Source organism: Meriones unguiculatus, chromosome 18 (genome assembly GCF_030254825.1).
Source record: "Meriones unguiculatus strain TT.TT164.6M chromosome 18, Bangor_MerUng_6.1, whole genome shotgun sequence".
In the NCBI taxonomy this organism is placed as follows: Eukaryota; Metazoa; Chordata; class Mammalia; order Rodentia; family Muridae; genus Meriones; species Meriones unguiculatus.
This window is the reverse complement of record NC_083365.1, coordinates 15183652-15205168: the sequence shown is the minus strand read 5'-3', so window position 1 is coordinate 15205168 and position 21517 is coordinate 15183652. Positions and strand designations below refer to the sequence as shown.

General features: G+C 36.4%; 1 protein-coding gene and 1 non-coding gene across 6 annotated transcripts in view; both read right to left on the bottom strand.

Annotated features, from left to right (window-relative positions):
• Trpm7 (transient receptor potential cation channel subfamily M member 7) overlaps positions 1-21517 on the bottom strand; it is an 88055-nt gene that overhangs the window by 40556 nt on the left and 25982 nt on the right. For all 5 annotated transcript variants that reach the window (XR_009587387.1, XM_021642837.2, XM_021642838.2 and 2 more), the window contains exons 6-14: positions 19759-19883; positions 18539-18710; positions 16176-16350; positions 14626-14749; positions 12641-12713; positions 7135-7235; positions 5356-5490; positions 3757-3810; positions 768-908 (exon numbers count right to left, since the gene is read on the bottom strand). Coding sequence is in view for 4 of the 5 variants with exons in the window: in XM_021642837.2 (XP_021498512.1) it covers positions 768-908; positions 3757-3810; positions 5356-5490; positions 7135-7235; positions 12641-12713; positions 14626-14749; positions 16176-16350; positions 18539-18710; positions 19759-19883 (1100 nt within the window). In the remaining variant the exon portion in view is untranslated. The remainder of the gene's footprint in view (positions 1-767; positions 909-3756; positions 3811-5355; positions 5491-7134; positions 7236-12640; positions 12714-14625; positions 14750-16175; positions 16351-18538; positions 18711-19758; positions 19884-21517) is intronic.
• On the bottom strand, positions 3259-3365 carry LOC132649114 (U6 spliceosomal RNA). The gene has a single exon (XR_009587548.1). It is a non-coding gene; the product is annotated as a U6 spliceosomal RNA (small nuclear RNA).

Genomic DNA, 21517 nt, shown 5'->3' with positions numbered 1-21517 from the left:
ACTTCACTCATCAAGTCTCTGAGTGCAGTCTTTCTCTTTCTGTGGTGGAACTCTCTCTACATTGCCAAGACTAGTTGTAATTAAGCTAGCAGTCCCAAGTGAAGCAGCCACCCAAAGAATTGGGACTATAGTATATACAAAATGCGAGTCAACTTATCAAATATTTTAAATTACATTTAGTTTAAATCTCGGGTTTTGTTTTGGGACAGTTTATGTATCCCTGGCTGGCCTAGAACTCAGAGATCCTCCTATTCTGCCTCTACTTCCTGAACACTGGGATTAATGGTGCTCACCGCCCCCACACCCACCTGACAACCTCACATGTAAAGACAATATCACTGTCACTATTCTTTTTTTGTTTTGCTTTTTTGAGACAAAAAGTTTCTCTGTATAGCCTTAGCTGTCCCGGCTCTCACTCTCCAGGCTGGCCTCAAACTCAAAGATCCATCTACTTCTGCCTCCCAAGTGTGCCACCATGGCACAAGAACTATCACTATTCTAATGCAACTAACACTCTTTCATTTTTATTTTGTTGGGCATCTAACTTAAAGACTGACTGATAGAAAGTAGGGAATGATTCGACATTGGAACTACTTCCATCCCCTTAATTTTGTTTTGTTCTGATACAGGGTTTTTACCAGCAGTTCTGGCTAACCTCACCAAATAACAACTCACTAAACTCACAGCCATTTCTCCTGCACCTCCTGCCTCTCAAATGCTGGAATTATAACTAATTTTTAACATTTAACCATCAAAATTATACATACCCGGTTATTTCCACCAAGACTGTTATATATTAATCGAAAACGTTTTCGCGTATATGTGCATCTGTAAGTTCCTCCCATGAGATATTCAATCACAAGTCCTATATCAATTAGAGTGATCTTGTATCCTGGAGGAAGATTACCCTGGAAACAAAATTTTAAAAAGAATACTATTACTCAATATTGCCTTGCCTTGGAATAGGTATAATCTGCCAAAATAAGAAATGTTTGTTATAAAAAGGTTTTTTGTTCTGTTTTTGCCAATAGTCATCTTTACAAAAGAAATGAGTGTTTCTCTGTTTCCCTATATGATGAGGCGATTCAACGAGGAGATGAAATTTTTGAGGTCTAGGGTATGGATTGAGTCAGTCCAACCTAACTCAGAGACAGCTGACTTTTTACACCCTCCACTTTCCACACAGAGCTATGAACCATTAGAGCTAAATACAGTACGTATTACAAACTGCATTTTACTACAAAAATTTATTATGTTTCCAGACTACTCCAGAAATGTTCACAACAAATGCTTTCTCTCTCTCTCTTTCCTTTTCTTTCTTTCTTTTGTTAATCAATACAGTTTCTATGTAGGGCTTTGGCTGTCCTGGACTCACTTGGTAGGCCATGCTGGCCTTGAACTCAAGGTATAAATGCCTTTAAAAATTTTAATTTATTTATCATATATATATATGTATGTATATATATATATATATATATATATGTATGTATGTATGTGGGTGCTCTATCTGTAGGCCAAAAGAGAGCATCAGATCCCAGTATAGATGATTGTGAGCTACCATGTAATTGCTGAGAATTGAACTCAGAACCTCTGGAAGAGCAAATTTTTCTTTTCTTCTTCTCCCCCCCCCCCCCTTTTTTTTTTTTTTTTTTTTGACACAAGGTTTCTCTGTATAGCTTTGGTTGTCCTGGAACTCACTCTGTAGATCAGGTTGGCCTTGAACTCAGAGATCCGCCTACCTCTACCTCCCAAGTGCTGGGATCAAAGACTTAGGCCACCACTGCCTGGCCATAAATGCCTTTCAAACACAGATTCTCTTGGTTATATTGCACATCACACAAATTTCTATATCCTTGTCCAGGATTTAACTATCACTTGCAACTTTATTTTTCTAAAACAATAAATTAGCTTACAAATAAACTTTGAGAATGTAAGCCATTTATGATTTTGTAAAATATACTCAAAATTTTAAATTTTTCATTAATAATATTATGGACAATATACCATATATTACAATTTATTAATAACTAATCCTGCCTTCATATCATTACCATTCTCTTAAACTTTATTTTTTTAAAGGTTTAAATTCATAACTGAATTTTAATGTTGGCCACATATTTCAACTCTCTAACGTATACATAAACTGGCCACTTCTTTAAAGTTTAAGTTCTTCCTATATTACAAAAATCAAAACACACAGAAGTAACACTTTTGTTTATTAAGTTTGGCTTATTGCCAGGCATAGTGATGTACCCCTTTAATCCCAGCACTCAGGAGGCAGAAGGAGGTAATCTTTTTGAGTTTGAAGCCATTCTGGCCCACATAGTGAGTTGCAGGACAGCCAGGATTATGTAAAGATACCCTGCTTCAAATAGTACACTCACTGTCGAAAAAAATTTTTACAAAATGAATTTCTTTTAAAGTATTTAAAGCCGTGCAAACACCTTTAATATCAGCACTCAGAGGACAGAAGCAGGCAGATCTCTGTGAGTGCCAGGCCACACTGGTTTATATAGTAAGTTCCAGGACAGCTAGGGCTATGTAAAGAAGACACTGTCAAAAAAAAAAAAAAAGGGAAGAAAGAAAGAGAGTGTATTACTAGTACACTCACAGTAGAATATGAAAGTTTTAAAAAGTGAATTTTTAAAAGTATTTAAACTGGGCATAGTGGAATATGACTTTAATTCCAGGACTTGGGAAGCAGAGGCAGACAGATCTCTGTGAATTCCAGGACAGCCAGAGCTACATTGTGAAACCCTATCTCAAAGGACAACAAAACAGATTATTTTAGTTTTAGAAGTCTTAAAATAATTGAATTACTACATGATGTGGTGGTGTACACCTTCAATCCCGATACCTGGGACTCAGAGGCAGGTGGATATTCTCACATCCAAAAAAGGAAACAATATTTGACAGCAGTACTTTTAAATGATTGGAAAATTGGTTGACAAGTGGTTAAAATGACTAATTCATAAAGTACACCAAGAGGAGAAAAGAGGTATAATGCATATTTTCAGACACTAGACCCCCATGTGACTACTGCTAACACTGAGTTCTACAGAAGGACAGGGCATTTGGCATTTTTCAGCCCTGAAGATCAGTACTTAATGTTTCACTCATTGTCCTTCACACTGAAACAAATTTCTAGGAAAAGAAGGCACATTTTATCATTGATCTTCCTCTTCTGGACCAGCAATTACCATTATAAAACATATCATGTTCTATCTGATGTTAGCAAAAGCTTAGGAAACTGACATTATTAAGCTTTCTTTTTCCTATGGTTTGGATATCATCCTTGCGCAGGGGCCATGCTAATCTTCTCTGTACCGTTCCAATTTTAGTATATGTGCTGCCGAAGCATGCACTCCATTAAGTTTTTTATCGTAAATTTTTAAAATTTATGTGTACGAGTATTTTGCCTACATGTGTGCCTGTGTGCCTGGTGCCCAGAAGCCAGAAGAGGGCACCAGATACCCAGGAACTGGAGTAACAGACTGTTATTAAGCCCCGTGTGGTGCTGAGCATAGAATCGGGGTTCTCGCCAATGTTCTTTCAGTTGGGCCATCTCTCCAGCCCCAAGCTCTTATATGACAAGGATAATTCTTATTTTACCTTGTAAGAAAAGATGTCGTTTTTAAAACTTTTTAGGCTATTGTTTTTTACTGCCGTTTTGAAAATGCACTTAGGTTCTTTGGGAACAAAATATAGTACAAATACTACAAGGTACAGTTTTTCATAACAAAGAAAGTCTCTTACCTGTTTGACATCTCTAATGAGATGGAACAGCATTGGATTAGTTGGACCTTGTTTCTTTAGGGAAAAACAGGAGAAAACTATTAGCTTTGGTCTAAAATAAACAATATCCCCTTTTGTTACTTACAGGACTTATGAAGACCCTCTTGAACAAACTCTAAAGACTTCCTTCACTGTTTTATATTTGCTTTATATTTTAAAGAGAGACTTCAAATCAACAGTGAACAATCTTATAATAGTTTTTAACATCAACAAACAAGAAACAGTACACACAGAAGGTTCAGTGTAATTATACTAGATAGTATTAATGGATAAAACCAAAATAAGAATGTATCCTATTTAAAAGAAGATATAATTATTCTTAACTAGTCTAGTAGGTTTCTTGGAAACAGTGGAATATGTAAGCTGCTTTAAACACAATAAAATTTCAACAAATGAAGTCCAGATAGAAAAAAAGCAGGCCAGCATAATCAAATAATCAATGCTTTTCTAAAAAGCTTGTGTATTTAGAAAATAGTAGGAAATATACTCAGAACACACAGGATGAGGCAGGAGATGACAAAAGGATGAAATGAAGAAAACAGGTAGGACAAAAATGTCCCTACCACCCACCCAGCATAGTGACACAGGCCTTTTATCCCAGCACTCCAGGGGCAGAAGCAGCCCAGCCTTTTTGAGTTACGGTGAGTCTGGTCTACATTGAGAATTGCAAGCAAGCCATGTCTACATAGTGAGACCCTGTCTCAGAATTTTATATCCAAGTATCTATTTCTGAAAACAACCAAGGTATATGGTATAGACACCATAGCGTAACCAAAAGTTTCTAAATAACAGAAAGGCATAGTAAAGTATATTATTATAAAAACTAAAAAAAAAAAAAAAAAAAAAAAAAAGGATTGATCAAGGAAAGAGATTAAGAAGAGATATATATATATAAGAAAATTAAAATGCTGAAGTGGTAGGAAATCAATTAGAAATGACCAAGTAATAGTACAAAGACACCAGGAATAAGAAGTAGAAATTGATGAATTAGTATAGTTTTTTAGAAGTTACAAACTTTGGCTTTGTTCAGTATTCTTCACAGGAAAGCTCAATCAAATTTGCACTGGCTCCATAGAAAAACCGTGAAGAAATATTTACCCTCCCCAGTAGTACTAGAATAAAATATGAAATAAAATATGAAATAAAAGGAGAAAGAATATTAAGTTTTTACAAGAAAAATGGAAAACAGTACACCAAAAGAAATACCAGAAGATCAACAACTATGAATTTAAGAAACAAGAAAGAGGAAAAATATTGTGTATATTTTCCAATAAACAAAAGTTAAAAACTAAAACATTCTCTACGAAGTTGATCCTATACTTTTAGAGAATATAAAGGGAAAGCAAAGATGGGTTGTTAAGCCAACATCACTTTTCCTGCATTGCTATGTTACTAGAAAAGGGCTTCTAAACAGGACAGTGGTTTCAGACTGTCATTAAATATTTTACACTCTCCCCCAAGAACACCTAAGACACCAGAAAATGTGGGAGTGTGTATTTTCAGGTAAAATGATATTTTCAAAGGCAATGCAACACTAAACAAAGATTTTATCAGACTTACAGTGTTATAAAGTTCTTCCAGTCTGGGAATGGTAAGGAATTTATGCATGCTTACTCCATTTTCAATAAGAAGTTTTACAAATGAAACTCTATCCATTACAAGAGCATCAAGCATAGCTTGTTCCAAAGATCCAACCTAGAGTATCAAATGAACAGATATGTTTCATATGTTCCAACTATTAATTCCTTAAGTACATATCCTCATGATTTATACCTACACATTCTCAAATAATTTGGCAACAAAATTAAAAAGATGAAAAACAGTGACCTAAAGTATTTAGAGAATGGACAAAAAGACCTACCTTCCACAGCATTCCTTAACATTACACAAATGTTCTACCTGTAAGACAGCAAATGTTCCATAGGGTGGGAGAAAGCTACAAAAAGTCCATCACCAATTGAAGTGAGAAACAGCCAGGACAGGGTTCAGTAGGTAAAGGCACCTGCTTGCTGCCTCTGTCTCTAGTGATAGAATTACATGTGTGTCATCACACCCAGTTTGTGCAGTGCTGGGAATAGAATCCAGGGCTTTCTATAAACGAGACAAACTAAACTACATTCCAGCTCTACTTTTAATACTTCTGCATTAGATGTTTAAAAAAATTTTAAGAAAAAAAAATTTATAAATCACTATTTTACACTGCTATTTTAAATATTATTCTAATTCAATCTTGAGGTTTTCCACACAACTACACAATTTCCCTCTGTCCAGTTCATTCTCAATTTTCCTTACATAAATGAGGGTAGGGACTCTAGTGTGCATTTATTTACCTGATAACTGCACATATTTACTATACATGATGAAATTTCAAGAGAGAAGCATGCTTTAAAAATAAATATTTCTCACTACTCAGTTTTGTGACAAAATGGCTTGATGTTATCCTCAAAAACAAGGAAAAACTTACAAGAATGTGAACTCTTCACCAAATTAAGAGCCTATAATTTATCATGGATGTTATTCCTACTTTACATAAGATTATTTTTTTCTCTCAACATCCAAACAATTATCGTTATTACTTATAACATTTACATTCTAACTTACTTCTCTATTTTCACTTTGATCCTCTGCTCTTCTCTATACATTATACATTTACCTTATCACCCTAGGGATTCAGATATAACAAAAACTAGCCAGACACTTTACAGGCAGTGAACACAGTAGGGGGAAAAACAACTAAAAATCTTGCACTTTCAAAACTTACTTTCTAGGATAGAAAGATTAATCATGGGTAAACAGTAAATGAGAGGGATTGCACAGGAACTGGACTAACACCAAGGCATGGTACAGGGAGTTCAGTACACAAAGCAACAATTCTAAGAGTCTTTAACCTTAGAATTTTTACAGATAACTTTAAAAAAAAATGTTGTTAAACAAATACGAGTTATCCATTTTTACACTTGGGGCAGAAGATAAAAATGTGAGTGTAATACAGTCACTTCTCTATGGTGGAGACTAGTTCCAGGACCCTTTTCAGAGACCCAAATTCACAGATGCTCAAGTTTTAACAAAATTATGAACGCTGTCTGTGATAACACAAATATCCTATCACTAGATTACTCGTTTCCTATCACTAGATTATTCAGTTTAATAGAAGCAGATATTAACACTGTATTGGTCATGGAATAAGAAAGGAAACATCTGTACATGTTCAGCAGGCTTAATTACATATACACAGCACTCATTCTGTGGTTGACTGAATCCACAGATATAAAACCTGTAGCTACTAAGTGTCCACTGTAGTTAATTTCATAATATTGGATATTTAGATTATCTACATACCAGCCATTGCTGTCCATAAACAAATACATGATTTTTGGCAATATCAACTCTGTCCCATGCCAGTGTAAGGATAAGCTGGTCAAATGCAGATGCATTAGTACCTAATTGAATGAAGAAAATAGTTGGTGAGTGTATCTCCATCGATTTATAGGCACTTACAAACTCTCCCTAGAACCTTTTAATTTACACAGTTTGTGTCTGCCACTATGGAACATTTGTATTTACATTGCCTAGCGGGGCAGTAGTGGCACATGCCTTTGACCCCAGCACCCAGGAGGCAGAGGTAGGCAAGGTCACCCTGGTCTACAGAGTTCCAGGACAGCCAGGACAACACAAGAGAAACCCTATCTCCACCCCCCATAAAAAAAGTACATAGCCTTATTAGTTGGAAAAAAAAAAAAGTCAGAATGTGGAAATTGAGAAAACAAAGATTATCTGTTTCCATCAATGACACAATACTTCACAAATTCAGAAACAAAATTTTTTTCAGGTACTTTTCTATGTATATCTAAGTATAGCCATATACTTTTACACTATTAAGAAGGGGATATATATTCTCTGCATTATTAAATGAAATCGAAGCTGGAGAGATGACTCAGTGGGTAAAGGCACCTACTGCCAAGCCTGACAAATCACGTTCCATCTTCTGGCCTGGTCCCACACGTCATATCTAGAAGGAGAAACCCAACTCAAATTGTTCTCCAACCTCTACACATGAAACACCACATGCTTGAATACACATGGGTATACACACCACACATAAATAAATACATGTAACTTCTTTCTTAAAAAATTGAATAACTTTAGCTGGTATATATAAATATTTTAAACATGAAATAGTTAAAATATACCTGTACACAGATGTTCAGGTTACTCTGCAAATTTTCCAAGTATATTTTAGTGCATGTTTGACCATTTAAATAGAATGATTCTCTAAAAGCTAATTTTCTAGATATAAGAGTATCACTTTAGGGCTGGAGAGATGGCTCAGAGGTTAAGAACACTTGCTCCCCTTCCAAAGGTCCTGAGTTCAATGTTCAATTCCCAGCAATGGTGGCTCATAACCATCTATACTAAGATATGGTGTATAAATAATAAATAAATCTTAAAAAAAAAAAAAGATTATCACTTTAAAGGGCTGAAAATATAGTTCAGCAATTAAGAACACTGACTGTTCTTCCAGGACCCAGGTTCAATTCCCAGCACTTACATGGCATTTCACAACTGTCTGAAACTCCAGTTCTAGGTGATCTGACAACCCCCCCCCCCACAGACAAACATGCAGGCAAAACATCAACACACACAAAAAGCAATAAATAAAAATTTTTAAATTCTTAAAAAAATAAATAAGAAACACTTTCAGGTTTATCAAGTATGTTTCAGAAAGCTTGTGGCATTTACTAGGCCAGAAGATCTACAAATCTTTTTGTGGAAAGGGAGGTAGTGGCATTTATTTACAATTCCTTTCTACTTTATTATTTTTTTAAATTATTAATTACAGTTTATTTACTTTGTATCCCAGCTGTAGCCTCCTCCTTCCTTCTTCTCCTCCCATGCCCCTCCCCCAGTCCACTGATAGGGGAGGTCCTCTTCCTCTTCCATCTGATCCTAGACTTTATTATATTTAATAAATAAAATTTATTTTCTAGTGATGACTACCCAGTATTTAATAGCCCAATCGGGAGACTTTTTCCTGGCAAAGACTAACTCTCCCTGTCTCAGCAGTGGTTAATTGCCCATAGCATCTAGGGGTTGTGGATATAAACACATTTTTTGTTTTGGTCCCAGGTGTGGGATATGGGACTGATTTAGACAGTCCACAGCAGCAAACTATTTGCCTCATATGGGCTTTGAGAGGAGGTCTTTGCCAGCTGCAGATAGTTTAAATCTGAGGACTCTGGAGAGAGAATAAATGCCAGAGCCCAGAAAGGAGATCAGAGAAAGAATAAGGCTGCTCCTGCTTACCCCCTGCGGCTCCTAGTTGCTGTTGTGAGACAAGATCTCCTGAAATGAGGACTGGACTGGTTCTAAGGAACCAGAGGACCCTAATCAGCAGAAAGCAGCTAAGAAAGAAAACTGCGGACTATTTTTTTACAGATGTATTTATTTTTTATATAGTATTCTGCCTGCAAGTGTGCACACCAGAACAGGACAGGCTCACTATAGATGAGCCACCATGTGGTTGGTGGGAATTGAACTCAGGACCTTTGGAAGAACAAACAGCTAGTGCTCTTAACCTCTAGGAACAGCGCTTCCTCAAGATCCACTATAGCACTTCTAGGCATATATCCTAAATATGCTCAAGTATATGACTAGAACATTTGCTCAACCATGTTCGTAAAAGCTTTATTTATAATAGCCAGAAGCTGGAAACAACCCAGATGTCCCTCAACTGAGGAATGGATACAGAAATTTGTGATACATTTACACAATGGAATACTACTCAGCAATTAAAAACAAGGAAATCATGAAATTTGCAGGCAAATGATGGGAACTAGAAAAGATCCTGAATGAGGTATTCCAGAAGCAGAAAGACGCATGGTATAGACTCACTTAAAAGTGGATATTAGACATATAATATAGGATAAACAAACTAAAATCTGTACACCTAAAGAAGCTAAGCAAGAAGGAGGACCCTGGGTAAGATGATCAATCCTCACTCAGAAAGGCAAACGAGGTGGACATTGGAAGAAGGAGAAAACAGGAAACAGGACAGGAGCCTACCACAAGAGGGCCTCTGAAAGAATCTACCCAGCAGTGAATCATAGCAGATGCTGAGACTCATAACTAAACCTTTGGGCAGAGTGCAGGGAATCTTATGAAAGAAGGGGGAGATAGACCTGGAGGGGACAGGAGCTCCACAAGGACAGCAACAGAATAAAAAAAACTGGGTGCCCTGCAGAGACTGATACCCTAACCAAGGACCATTCATGGACAGGACCTAAAACCCCTGCAAAGATGTAGCCCATGGTAGCTCAGTCTCTAAGCGGGCTCCCTAGTAATGGGAAGAGAGGCTGTCCTTGACATGAACTCAGGGATGGGCTCTTTGATCACCTCCCCCTGAGGGGGGAACAGCCTTACCAGGCCACAGAGGAAGACAATGCAGCCAATCCTGATGAGATCTGATAGGCCAGGGTCAGAGGGAAGGGAAGGAGGACCTCCCCTATCAGTGGACTTGGGGAGGAGCATGGGAGGAAATGGGGCTGGGAAAGGATGAGGGAGGGGCTACAGCTGGGATATAATGTAAATAGACTGTAATTTATAAAGAGAGAGAGAGAGAGAAAGAAAGAAAGAAAGAAAGAAAGAAAGAAAGAAAGAAAGAAAGAAAGAAAGAAAGAAAAAAGAAAACTGCGCTCTCTTTCTCACTAACCCTTTCTCCTACCTGTGTCGGGGTATTGAAAGGAATAGGGGTGAAGTAGGGAGAAAAGATAAAAGAAATGTAAATATAAGAGTTAAAAAAAAAAGTGTGCCAGCATCTAGAGATGGGGCCTGTAAGATTCACCCATCTACTCTGACATGTCAATGGTGTTGTCATTGTTTAGTTCTTGTTTAGATAGCTGTATAGCTGAGATTCCATGTGGCAACTCTGTCATATCTAGAAGATACATCATGGCACTTCCTGGTCCTCTTACTCTCCTTTCTTTCAAAATGTTCTGAGCCTTGGGTATACAGGCTATGTTGCAAATGTAGTAATTGGGATTGGGCACCCCACTGCCAGTTGTTCTCCACATTTTAAACAGCAGTAGATTTTTGTTAGGCAAGTGTGATGACCACTACACTACTGAAACATTGATAGCTTTTTGTGAAGGTTCCTATCTTATGTAAAAACAAGCTTCTTTGATGAGGATCGAGACTTACATTTTTTTGGACTAGGCCAGCACACAGACTGTCTATTTTTATATAATTTGATTACCCAAGTCTTTGGGTTCTTCTTCAAATTTTCAAACTCATTTTTTTCTATAAAAGATTTATGTGTTTTTTTTTAAGTTATAGCCTTTAAATTATTTTAGTGTGTGTGTGTGTGTGTACATACATGTCTGCATGTGTGCCCATAGTACATGTAGCTCAGAGGTCAACCTTCAGGAATTGATTTTCTCCTACCACTATAGATTCCAGGGGCTGAACTCAAGTGGTCAGTCTCATCTGTAAGTGCTCTGATCCACTGAGCCATCTCAATGGCCCAATATACCTGAAAATTTTTTTAATTCCTTGACTTTAGTATTTGACTCCTTAGTCGCTTCCTTTATTAAAAAAAAAGAAAAGAAAAAAAAAGAAAGAAAAAGAAAGAAAGAAAACAGGCCATGTAGGACCAATGGAAGGATAAAATAAAGACGATTCACGTAAGTACACTGGATAGCACACAGAATACATATGGCAAACAGTACAGAGAGATAATGCTCTATTATCTTTTGTTGTGGTATTTATATGGTCTCTCTTTTTTACTCACTACATCTATGGTTTCTTAACACTTATGCATCTCCTGATCCCAAGATTATATACACTTACATTATTTTTAAGAACATACTAGCTATTCATTGTAGTGTAATACTTGATATTTGGGACACCAAATATAATGACTTTTGCTCCTGCTATATCACCAAATATGTGTTTTCAGGTACCCAGATAAAACAATTTTCATTTCTTATTTTTGAAAATATTTTTCACTGTGACAGTTTGTTAAATCAGTGAATATCTCTGGTAAGACTCTGAGAGAAAAACAATTAAAGTGTATATGTATCAATCCCTTAGTCCTAGAAGACAACACTAGTTTTCAAATTTTCTTAAAAAAAAAAAATACAATAAAAACAGCAATTTAAGAAATCTTTTATTCCTATCAACTAAATACATGATTACCTGTAAACTCGTTTTTGAAATATACCCCACTTTGTGTGTGTTTCACAAATATGTGCGGTGCTCCTATGTTGGTGGAGTTAACTCTGCGCATCTCTGTGTGCATTCGACAATCTGCTTGAGACAGGGCATCCTACTACCCTAGAGTCTGCCCTTTCAGAGGTACTGGCTGCCAGTGACCTCTCTGACGCCTACCTCTCTCTGGCCCCAACACTGGCATTACAGGTGTGTACCACACGGCTATCCCCAGCGCCACAGCTTACACGTATCACATATATTTTAATTAAAACATTGCTTTACTGTATAATGTATTTGATCAAGTTTTCCCTCCCTCAATTCCTCTCAGATCTATTCACCTTAACTTCATACTCTCTCCCTACATCACGCATGCATGTGCACACACACGCACAAGTACACGAACTTGCAATCACACACACAAAACCAACTCCAAAATGAAAATCAAAACAAACAAAAATAGCAGTAGTCAGTACTGGAAACAAAGTTAAAAGAATAAAAATAGCCAGGTGTGCTGGCACACACCTTTAAATTCCAGGGCTGAGGAGGCAGTGGCCAGCTTGGTCTACAAAGAGTTCCAGGAGAGCCAGAGCTATGTAGAGACCCTGTCTCAAAACAAAACAAAACAGAAAACTCTTACCTTTTAGCAGTGCAGTAAGTATTGCCACATCTATATCTTGATGTTCTTCTGATCCAATGTGGAAAACAGTGATCTATTTCAAAATACATTTAATATTGTCTTTACAATATAAAACAAAAATTAATTTCAAAAAATATAAAAACAAAAGTCTGTATGTAGATTTGTATAGAAACATATCTATAGGTCTGGCAAGAGGGCTAAGTAGGCAAAGGGGCTTGCCATATGTTATGATTTGAATGAAAATGACTCCCATGTATGAATCCTGGGTTGGTACAACTGCTGGGGAAGGATCAGGTGAGGGAGCCTTTTGAAGGGTGGGCTCTGAAACCTCTACCACCCCTTTTGTTGCTGTCTCAACATGTAAGTTCTCAACTACTGCTCCAACACCATGCCTGCCTGCTGCCATGCTCCCTACCATGATGATCATGAACTCACTCTCTGACGCTCTAAGAGCCCATTAAATGCTCTTCTATAAGTTGCCCTGGTCATGGTTTCTCTTCACAGCACAGAAAAGTAACCAAGTCACCATACAAAGCTGACAACTAAGTTCAATCTCCAGAAGTCATTAAAGGTAGAAGGAAAGAACCGACTCCACAAAGTTATCCTCTTGACCTCCATGCACGCATGTCCACACAGTCTTTCTCTCACACATACACACACGTACACTATTGATGGCTTTTAAACAAAGAATTTTGTAGTCACTTACATATCTCTATAACTATACAAATCTTTAAATCTATAGTGACATAAGTGATCTAATATCATTTCAACCCCAAAAACAAAACAAAAAATTAAGACTTTAATCACTAATCAAATAGACTAGCAGACATATCCAAAAGCAATTTGTTTCTTTTTTTTTTTTCAAGACAGGGTTTCTCTGTGTAGCCCTGGCTGTAAGAACTTGCTCTATAGACCAGGCTGCCCTCTGCAAGATTAAAGGCATACACTACCTCTGCCCAGCTAAGTCTGTTTCATACCATATTCACTTCTTTTTACTCTATGTCTGTTAGCTAAGCAGTTTGTGGGTGGAGGCAATTATCAAAGCAAATCTTACTACTCTTTCTACAGACTAAGCATTTGGATTAATTTATGTCTTTTTCTTTTGAGAAACGTTCTTACAAAGTTGTCCTAACTGTACTAGGACTCAGAACCCTCCTGTCTCAGCCTCCAGGTGCTGAATCACAGGTGTGCACCATGCCTTGCAGCACATGTATTCTTGGGTGAGGCATGTAACACCATTTAGGAAGCTTTTCAGAAAATAAAAAATTATTACTACACAAATAAAAAGTTCTCAACTAACTTCATTTCATGGAAAACAAAGCTTGCAAAAAGTCAAAGCAATGCAAATCAACACTTGATCAAAACCAAAAGGCCAAGAGGTGACAGCAAATTCATGTTCCTAAATACTTACAGAGCTGTTAGAATTTTATCTCTGGAAATATAAGCCTATGTTTACATGTATGAAATTAAGGAGCACAGACTTAATCTAGTGGTCTTAAATAGAGTAGAACACTTAAAATATTTTCCCAAACATTTTATTAGAGAAGTCACTAGCAACTAGTTCTGTGTATGTGTGCGAAAGAAAGAGAGAGAGAGAGAGAGAGATTCGCACACAGCATCCACATGCAGGTCAAAGGACAATTTTGAGAGAGCTGTTTCTATCCTTACACAAGCTGACTTTCAGGGATCAAACTCAGGCCATCCAGTTTGATGGCAAGCAGCTGTAGCTCCTAAACCATGTTGCTTGTTCCGCTGCAGTCTTTTTAAAATGCTAGGCATAGTCAGTTGAGACTCAGTTAAGAAACTTCCTTTGAAAGAATAAGTACATTGTCTCAACACTATATGAAAATTAGTCTGCCATCACTCAGCTGAAAACCAGTACGTAAAAGACAGAACAGCTATAAAAACTTAAAACACAAACAGAAAACTGAAATGCCATATGAATTAGAAGAAATAAAAGATTGATTCTACTGAAAGCTACTCACAAGCTCTTTTTTTTTCATGCACTCCATCAAAGTTTGAAATAAATGAACTGCTTCACTCTGGCCGAAATTAAATGTTTTTTTGATAGTTGATATAATATCAGATTCTGCTGCATCAGGAAGATTCCTGGTAGGAAGAAAACACACACACACACACACACACAAAAAACCTTAACTTTATTTATTTCATCTCTGTAGGATCAAAACAAAGTACAGGTAGTTCTGAGCAAGGCTTCTAGAGATTCTGTACTAATAAACTTCCTGAGACACCCATTGTTAAATCTATTGCACAAGAAAATGGAGTATTTTCACTTTGAATTATTTTGTGAACTTTTTAAACAAAGCATGTGGTTGCTATGGATATAAACATGGTTTTGTTTTGGTCCCAGGTGTGGGATGTGGGACTGATTTAGACAGTCCACAGCAGCAGCAGCAGCAGCAGACTATTTGCTTCCTGAGGGCTCTGAGAGGAGGTCTTTGCCAGCTGCAGATAGTTTAAATCTGAGGACTCTGGAGAGAGAATAAATGCCTGAGCCCAGTGGAGATGAGAAAGACCAAGGCTACTCCTGCTTCCCCCTTGCTGCTCCTAGTTGCTGTTTTAAGACAAGACGTTGGAGATCTCCTGAAATAAGGATTGGACTGGTTCCAACGACGACTGTGACCAGCAGGAAGCAGCTAAGAACTGTGCACCTTCTCCCACTAACCCTTTCTCTCTCTTACCTGGTGTTGGGGTGTTGGAAGAGATTGGGGTAGAGTAGGGAGAAAAAGATATAAGCAACGTAAGTGTTTTTAAAAAGTACACCAACATGTAGTGTAGTATTAGTACTAAGATCTTATAAGGTATCATAAGGACAATTCTATACTGTGGCTTATAAAATAATTTACCAAGGTATCTTAAACATGGACACATTTACATAGCTCAAAGTATCACAATGCAGGAGTTCATGATCAAATCTCCTTTCCTCTTCTCTCTCTCACCTACTTTCATTTCAGCTCTTTTCACTGTCAATAATTATGATGTTCTGAGACCCTATTTAGTAATGTAAGTAATTTTCTTCTTCAAAGTATGGAATGCTTTACAAGTTTGCATGTCATCTTGCATAAGGGCTATACTGCTCTCTGTATCATGTCAGTGGGTGTGTGTGCTGCCACAGGTGAACAGAGTAATCTAATACACACATTGCACTTTACTCAGCCATTATCATTCCACTGTAAAAATATGCCAAATTTATTGAGGCATCTTCTGGTAGATGTTCTACTATGTCCTTATCTTGGACAAATAATCCTACAACAAGAAATTTTATACAAGCCTCTAAAACCATTAGTGAAATTAAACTATCAGGTCAAAGGTATGTTTCTGAAGTGACAATTGTTTTCTAAAAGATGGTTACACTTTCCTTCCAATAGTGTGTGAGATAGGCTACTGCCTTAGGTCTGAAGAAAGTATTTTATTAAATCGGAGATTCTCATGTTCATTAAATAAACAAAGGAAGCCAGTACTGCAAAGGCTACAAGACTAATCTATTGTAAAGTCGGCTACATTCCACACTCACCCTCCTTCCTCTGTCTGCTTATGGATATATGCTAGTAAATCTGCAGCTCTGCCTGTTCCTTCACACACAACGACGGGAACAGGTGGGCTTTCCTGAAGGTACTCCAGTACTGTAAGGATGACATTTGGCCCACCTTCAAATATCAAAGCCACCACAGGAACACCTTGTCCAATCCCTAAAAGAGGTAAAAGTTTAATTAGCAAATCAGACAAAACTCTGTAATTTAATCTTATTTAAATAAAAATAAAACAAAATTTCTTCTGAGACAGTTGGTTTTACTTTAAGCACTGGGTATTAGTAACAACTATCTCATATGACAGAACACTAAACAGTCACAGAAATCTGTTCTGGGTGATAAAATTAGGAAATTCAATATATGATTTAGTACTAACTAGAATGTGTACATTTACTGAAAATAAACTTTTGTGTATTTATTAATTGAGCTCTTGACAAGATATATTAAGATTAATATAGTATATTATGCTCTACCATATGTTAATGTGGTACAGTATGCCTGGCTTTTTGCTTTTTCTTAGTTTTCAAAGTCTTACTATGTAATCCAGGCTTGCCTCTAGTCCCAGACTCCTGAGGGCTATGATTACAAGCATGACCAGGATGGGAGCTTATTTTACATTTTAATATATATTGGCTGAATTTCTAACATATAACTATTTATTTATTTATTTACTTATTTACTTACTTACTGGTTTTTCAAGATAGGGTTTCTCTGTATAGCCTTGGCTGTCCTGGACTTGCTCTGTAGACGAGGCTGGCCTTGAACTGACAACAATTCACCTGACTTTGCCTCCCTGAGTGCTAGGATTAAAGGCATGCACCACCACACCTGGCTATTTTTATTTATTCTTTAGATGCTTCTTATTCCAATAAGTTGAGGCGTTAGTATAAAATTTATGATACACACAGCTACATAAGTGGAACTCATCAACATGAATCTAAGACTTCTACAAGATAAAAGAAAAACTCATGAAAAATACTAGTTTTCATTTTCACAAGAACCTAAGTGTGGTGACAAAGCACAAAATATTTCTAACTGTAGGTTTATAAAGCATTACTAATTCTCCGGGTGGTCATGATGGTTCAGTGAGCAGAACACTGGACAGTCTGAGTTTAATCCCAAATCCTACAGCATGAACCCTGAGAACCAACTGCCAGATCTATCCTGCGACCTCCAGTTACCCAACCCCTGCCCATACACACACAGAGGAGAGAGCAGAGAGAATGGAGGGAAAAGAAAAATAAATACATAATTTTACCTGCTTTTAAAAGATCTGTTTATTGTTTTTTTGCTTGTTTATCTATTTAATTATAGAAGTGTTTTGCCTGCATGTTAGTCTGGGCACCACATGTGTGCCTGCTGCCCTGGAAGGTCAGAAGAGGGTACTGGAGTTATAGATGGTTGTGAGCCACCATGTGGGTGCTGGGAACTGAACTTAGATCTTCTGCAAGAGTAACAAGTGCTCAGGGACTGGAGGGATGGCTCAGAGGTTAAGAGCACTGGCTGCTCTTCCAGAAGTCCTGAGTTCAACTCCCAACAACCACCTATAATGAGATCTGGTGCCCTCTTCCGACATGCAGGTGTACATGCAGGCAGAACACTGTAGACATAAAAAATGCTGGCCTTGAACTTGAGGTCTGTCTATATCTGCCTCTCAAGTGCTGAGATTAAAGCATGTGTTACCACTGGCCAGCCTAACAATATTTTTTAAATTACTGATTTTCACAAATGTTGCAACTCTACTATATGTGCTCTTCTGTAATTTTGTATCCTTTTATCACTTCATCAGAGTTCAACTTCTTGGCATACTAGGGTTACAGAATTCCTTCTAATTGTAATAAAATATAGATGTTGAAGGAGAAAGTTCAGCCACAGTTGGAAAGGAAAACCTGTTCCAAGAATATCAGCTTTTAAGACTCATTTGCCAACAGCAATATAGACTTACTTTATAAACTCAGGGAAAGCTAATTTGTACTTAACAAAGTGGTATTTCTCCTTTTACACATCTTGAATGTCAAAGTCATGTATTACAATTATCACATACTAAAGGCTGTTAGTAAGTACCTTGAACTATAGAGGCTTATAATAGCAACATTTGTTTAAAAACACAACAACAACAACACCTTTTCTTTTTAGATTTGGCCTTAAAACGGCTTGGGATATCTTTTCCTAGGTCTTACACCCTTTTGTTTAAGATCAGCTATGTTTGGTTGCCTTGCAGGTTCTCTTGCTATGTAAAAAAAAAAAAGTACTTACTTCAAAGAACATGCTACTTTTCACATATGCTGCCGGCTATTAATATAGCTTTTTAATAATTAGACAGTAATAAATCTGTGAACTCCCTTACTAGCATGAATTCTTTGCTGATTAATGGTTTTTTCAAGTTCTCTTCTCAGTCTGACTTCTGCCCCATACTTTCCAACAGTGCCGTCATCCACCAAGATGAAATGGGAGTGTAGATTATTCAGAACATTCAATTTGCTTAAGGGATTCAGTAGGGTTTGATAAGGAGCAACCACCTAAACAACAGCAAAACAAGAGTCAATGGAAGGGTGCTGAATATAATATAGTGTAAGATAAATTCTGAAGTAATCCACAGGTAAAAGATAAAAATTCTATTTCCATTTATATATAAAGAAAAGACACCAGCTTTTAAGTATTTGAAGATGAATAATTGAACCAAATAATTACATCTTGCTCCTTTTTTGTAAAATGTTTTTTTATCATCACATGCAAGAGGAGCAGCAATCAAGTATATATACAGTGCTATTAAGTTATAAGTTCATTAAGTGAGCAAAGTACAATACAGAAGACAATAAAAAAGCAGCAAAATATAAAAGTGTTTTTTTCCAAAGCATAAATACAACCTTTCAACCCGATATTAGAAACTTAGAAATACTTAAAAATGACTGCCATAATTTGGGATTTTTGTTTGTTTTTGAAACAGCACCTCACTATATAGTCCCTGTTTGCCTGGAACTTGCTATGTAGATCAAGCTGGCTGCAAACTCACAGAGACTGTCTTGCCTCTGCCTCCAAGTACCACATGCTGAGATTAAAGGTGTGTGCCACCATGCCTGGCTACTTTTACTCTAAGAGGGTCTTGATGAATATCTATAAATCAATTCATATCTTCAACCTATTCAAATAAAGCACTAGCATTTGATTCCTATTCTTAGTGACAACATTAATCCTTAAAGTTATTTATGATCAGCAGTCAGAAGTCTAAGTTCCAGACCAGCCTGGTCTACAGAGCAAATTTCAGGACACCAAGGCCGCACAGAGAAACCCTGTCTCAAAAAAACCCAAAACAAAGAAATCAATTACAAATACTAATATAATATGAAAAAAAAAGTGTTAAAAATAACACTCTATATGAAAGATACTCTATATAAAACAAAAAATACCAATTTATATTGATAAATGCATTTTCCAAAGAATCAGAAAAGGCCACTAGAAATTTTGTTTTAAACTTAATGTGAAAGTATGATATGGCCTATCAAGTTGGCTAGCATGTTCCTGTTTATATACAAGCTCAAATTTAAGACATAAAAAAGTCATTCTTACATCTCTCCCAAGAAGATCATTTCTGTTTTCTATTACTCCCCATGGAGCTATTCCAATAGTGCAAATTTTTCGAGATGATCGGGAAGCATGTTCTTTGAGGGCATCGCCAACATGTTTTGCCACACCTGTTAATACAAAATTTTTTTCACCATTAGAAAAACCCTATACTTTCTAATATTACAATTTATCATTTTCTTTAAATAAAGATTCTAAAGCTGTAATATCCAAAGCCAAGCTTAGAAAAACTGTAAGATAACCAAACAGATTAATAAAACCCCACAATATTAAATACAGTGCAACTGCCCAAAACACATGTAAACTGAATCTTATTACATTGGTAGGTCTAGTCCTAACAAACTGATATATAATTTAATTTGCTTCTTGTAACATAATAGATCTCCTCTTTCACATAGAACATAGAAAATGACATCTTCACTGATTTTTTAAATAATTTATTTACTTATTATATATACAGAGTTCTGCTTACATGTACACCTGCATGACACAAGAGGACACCAGATCTCATTACAGATGGTTGTGAGCCACCATGTAGTTGCTGGGAATTGAACTCGAGACAAAGGTCAGTCAGTCCTCTTAACCTCTGAGCCATCTCTCCAGCCCTTCACTGATTTTTTTCCCCACTGCCTTGCTTGCTTAGAGACCATTTTCAAAACACATACAAATAATCTTTGCTCTTATCAACTAATACCTTAAGACCTTCCTGACTCATTCAAGAGCAAAAGCCATTATATTAGTAATGGCGACGTACCATGGTTCAATACCACCCCACCTCCCAAAAACTTCTGATCAGCACTTCTTGCTTACTTTCCCTTAACGCTACATAGGGAAAATTATTCTTCTTGCAATACCCTAGTAATTTTTTATTTTCTACATGCTCTGTCCCAAGTTCTTCTTCTTCCTTTGTTTCCTTCCATCTTTCTCGAAATGTCATCATTTCAGTAAAAATCTACTTACTCTTAATTGTAAATTTGACTGAAAAGAGAAGTGGAGAGACTAGTTAAGCTCAGGTCTAAATGTATGATGTTTCCAGACACTTTTGATAACCAGGGCTCTGATCTGATCTGATTAGTACAATGACATTATTTGGAGGTCAGGAAAGATAGGAGGCAGGAACAAACTGAAGGAAATAGGTCCTTAGGAATATGTCCTTGCTCTTTTTTATATTTCCTCCTCTCTGCTTCCTGGTCACTATGAAACAAACTACTTTACCCCGCCATACTAGATTGACATTTCTAAAACCATAAGTCAAAATAAATAGTACCTGTCTTTACAGGTAGTTCATCTCAGGTATTGATAACATCTAATGATGTTCTAATACACTATTAATGATCTAATATACTACACATATCTAAATTATGTGCTTACTGTTTACATAGCTCTTACTATAATACTCAGTCTCTATTTTGTAGAATACATACTTTGCAGCTCAAAAAAACGCCTTACCATGAGTCTCAACAAATAATTATCAATAATGCATGAATGAGATGATTTAAATATTTAAATATTTAAATGAGGTGATTAAATATTAAATATTTAAATATTTAAATATTAAATAAATTAAATATTAAATATTTAAATGAGGTGATTTAAATAATTATGTTTAATCATTAAAATTCATCCATTCTTCATAAATTCAAAGTTTAAACATTATATACAAGACCTTAAATTAAGGGAGAATAATAGATAAATTAATTTTTTAAAACTTATTTATTTTTGTTTTTCAAGACAGGGTCTCATT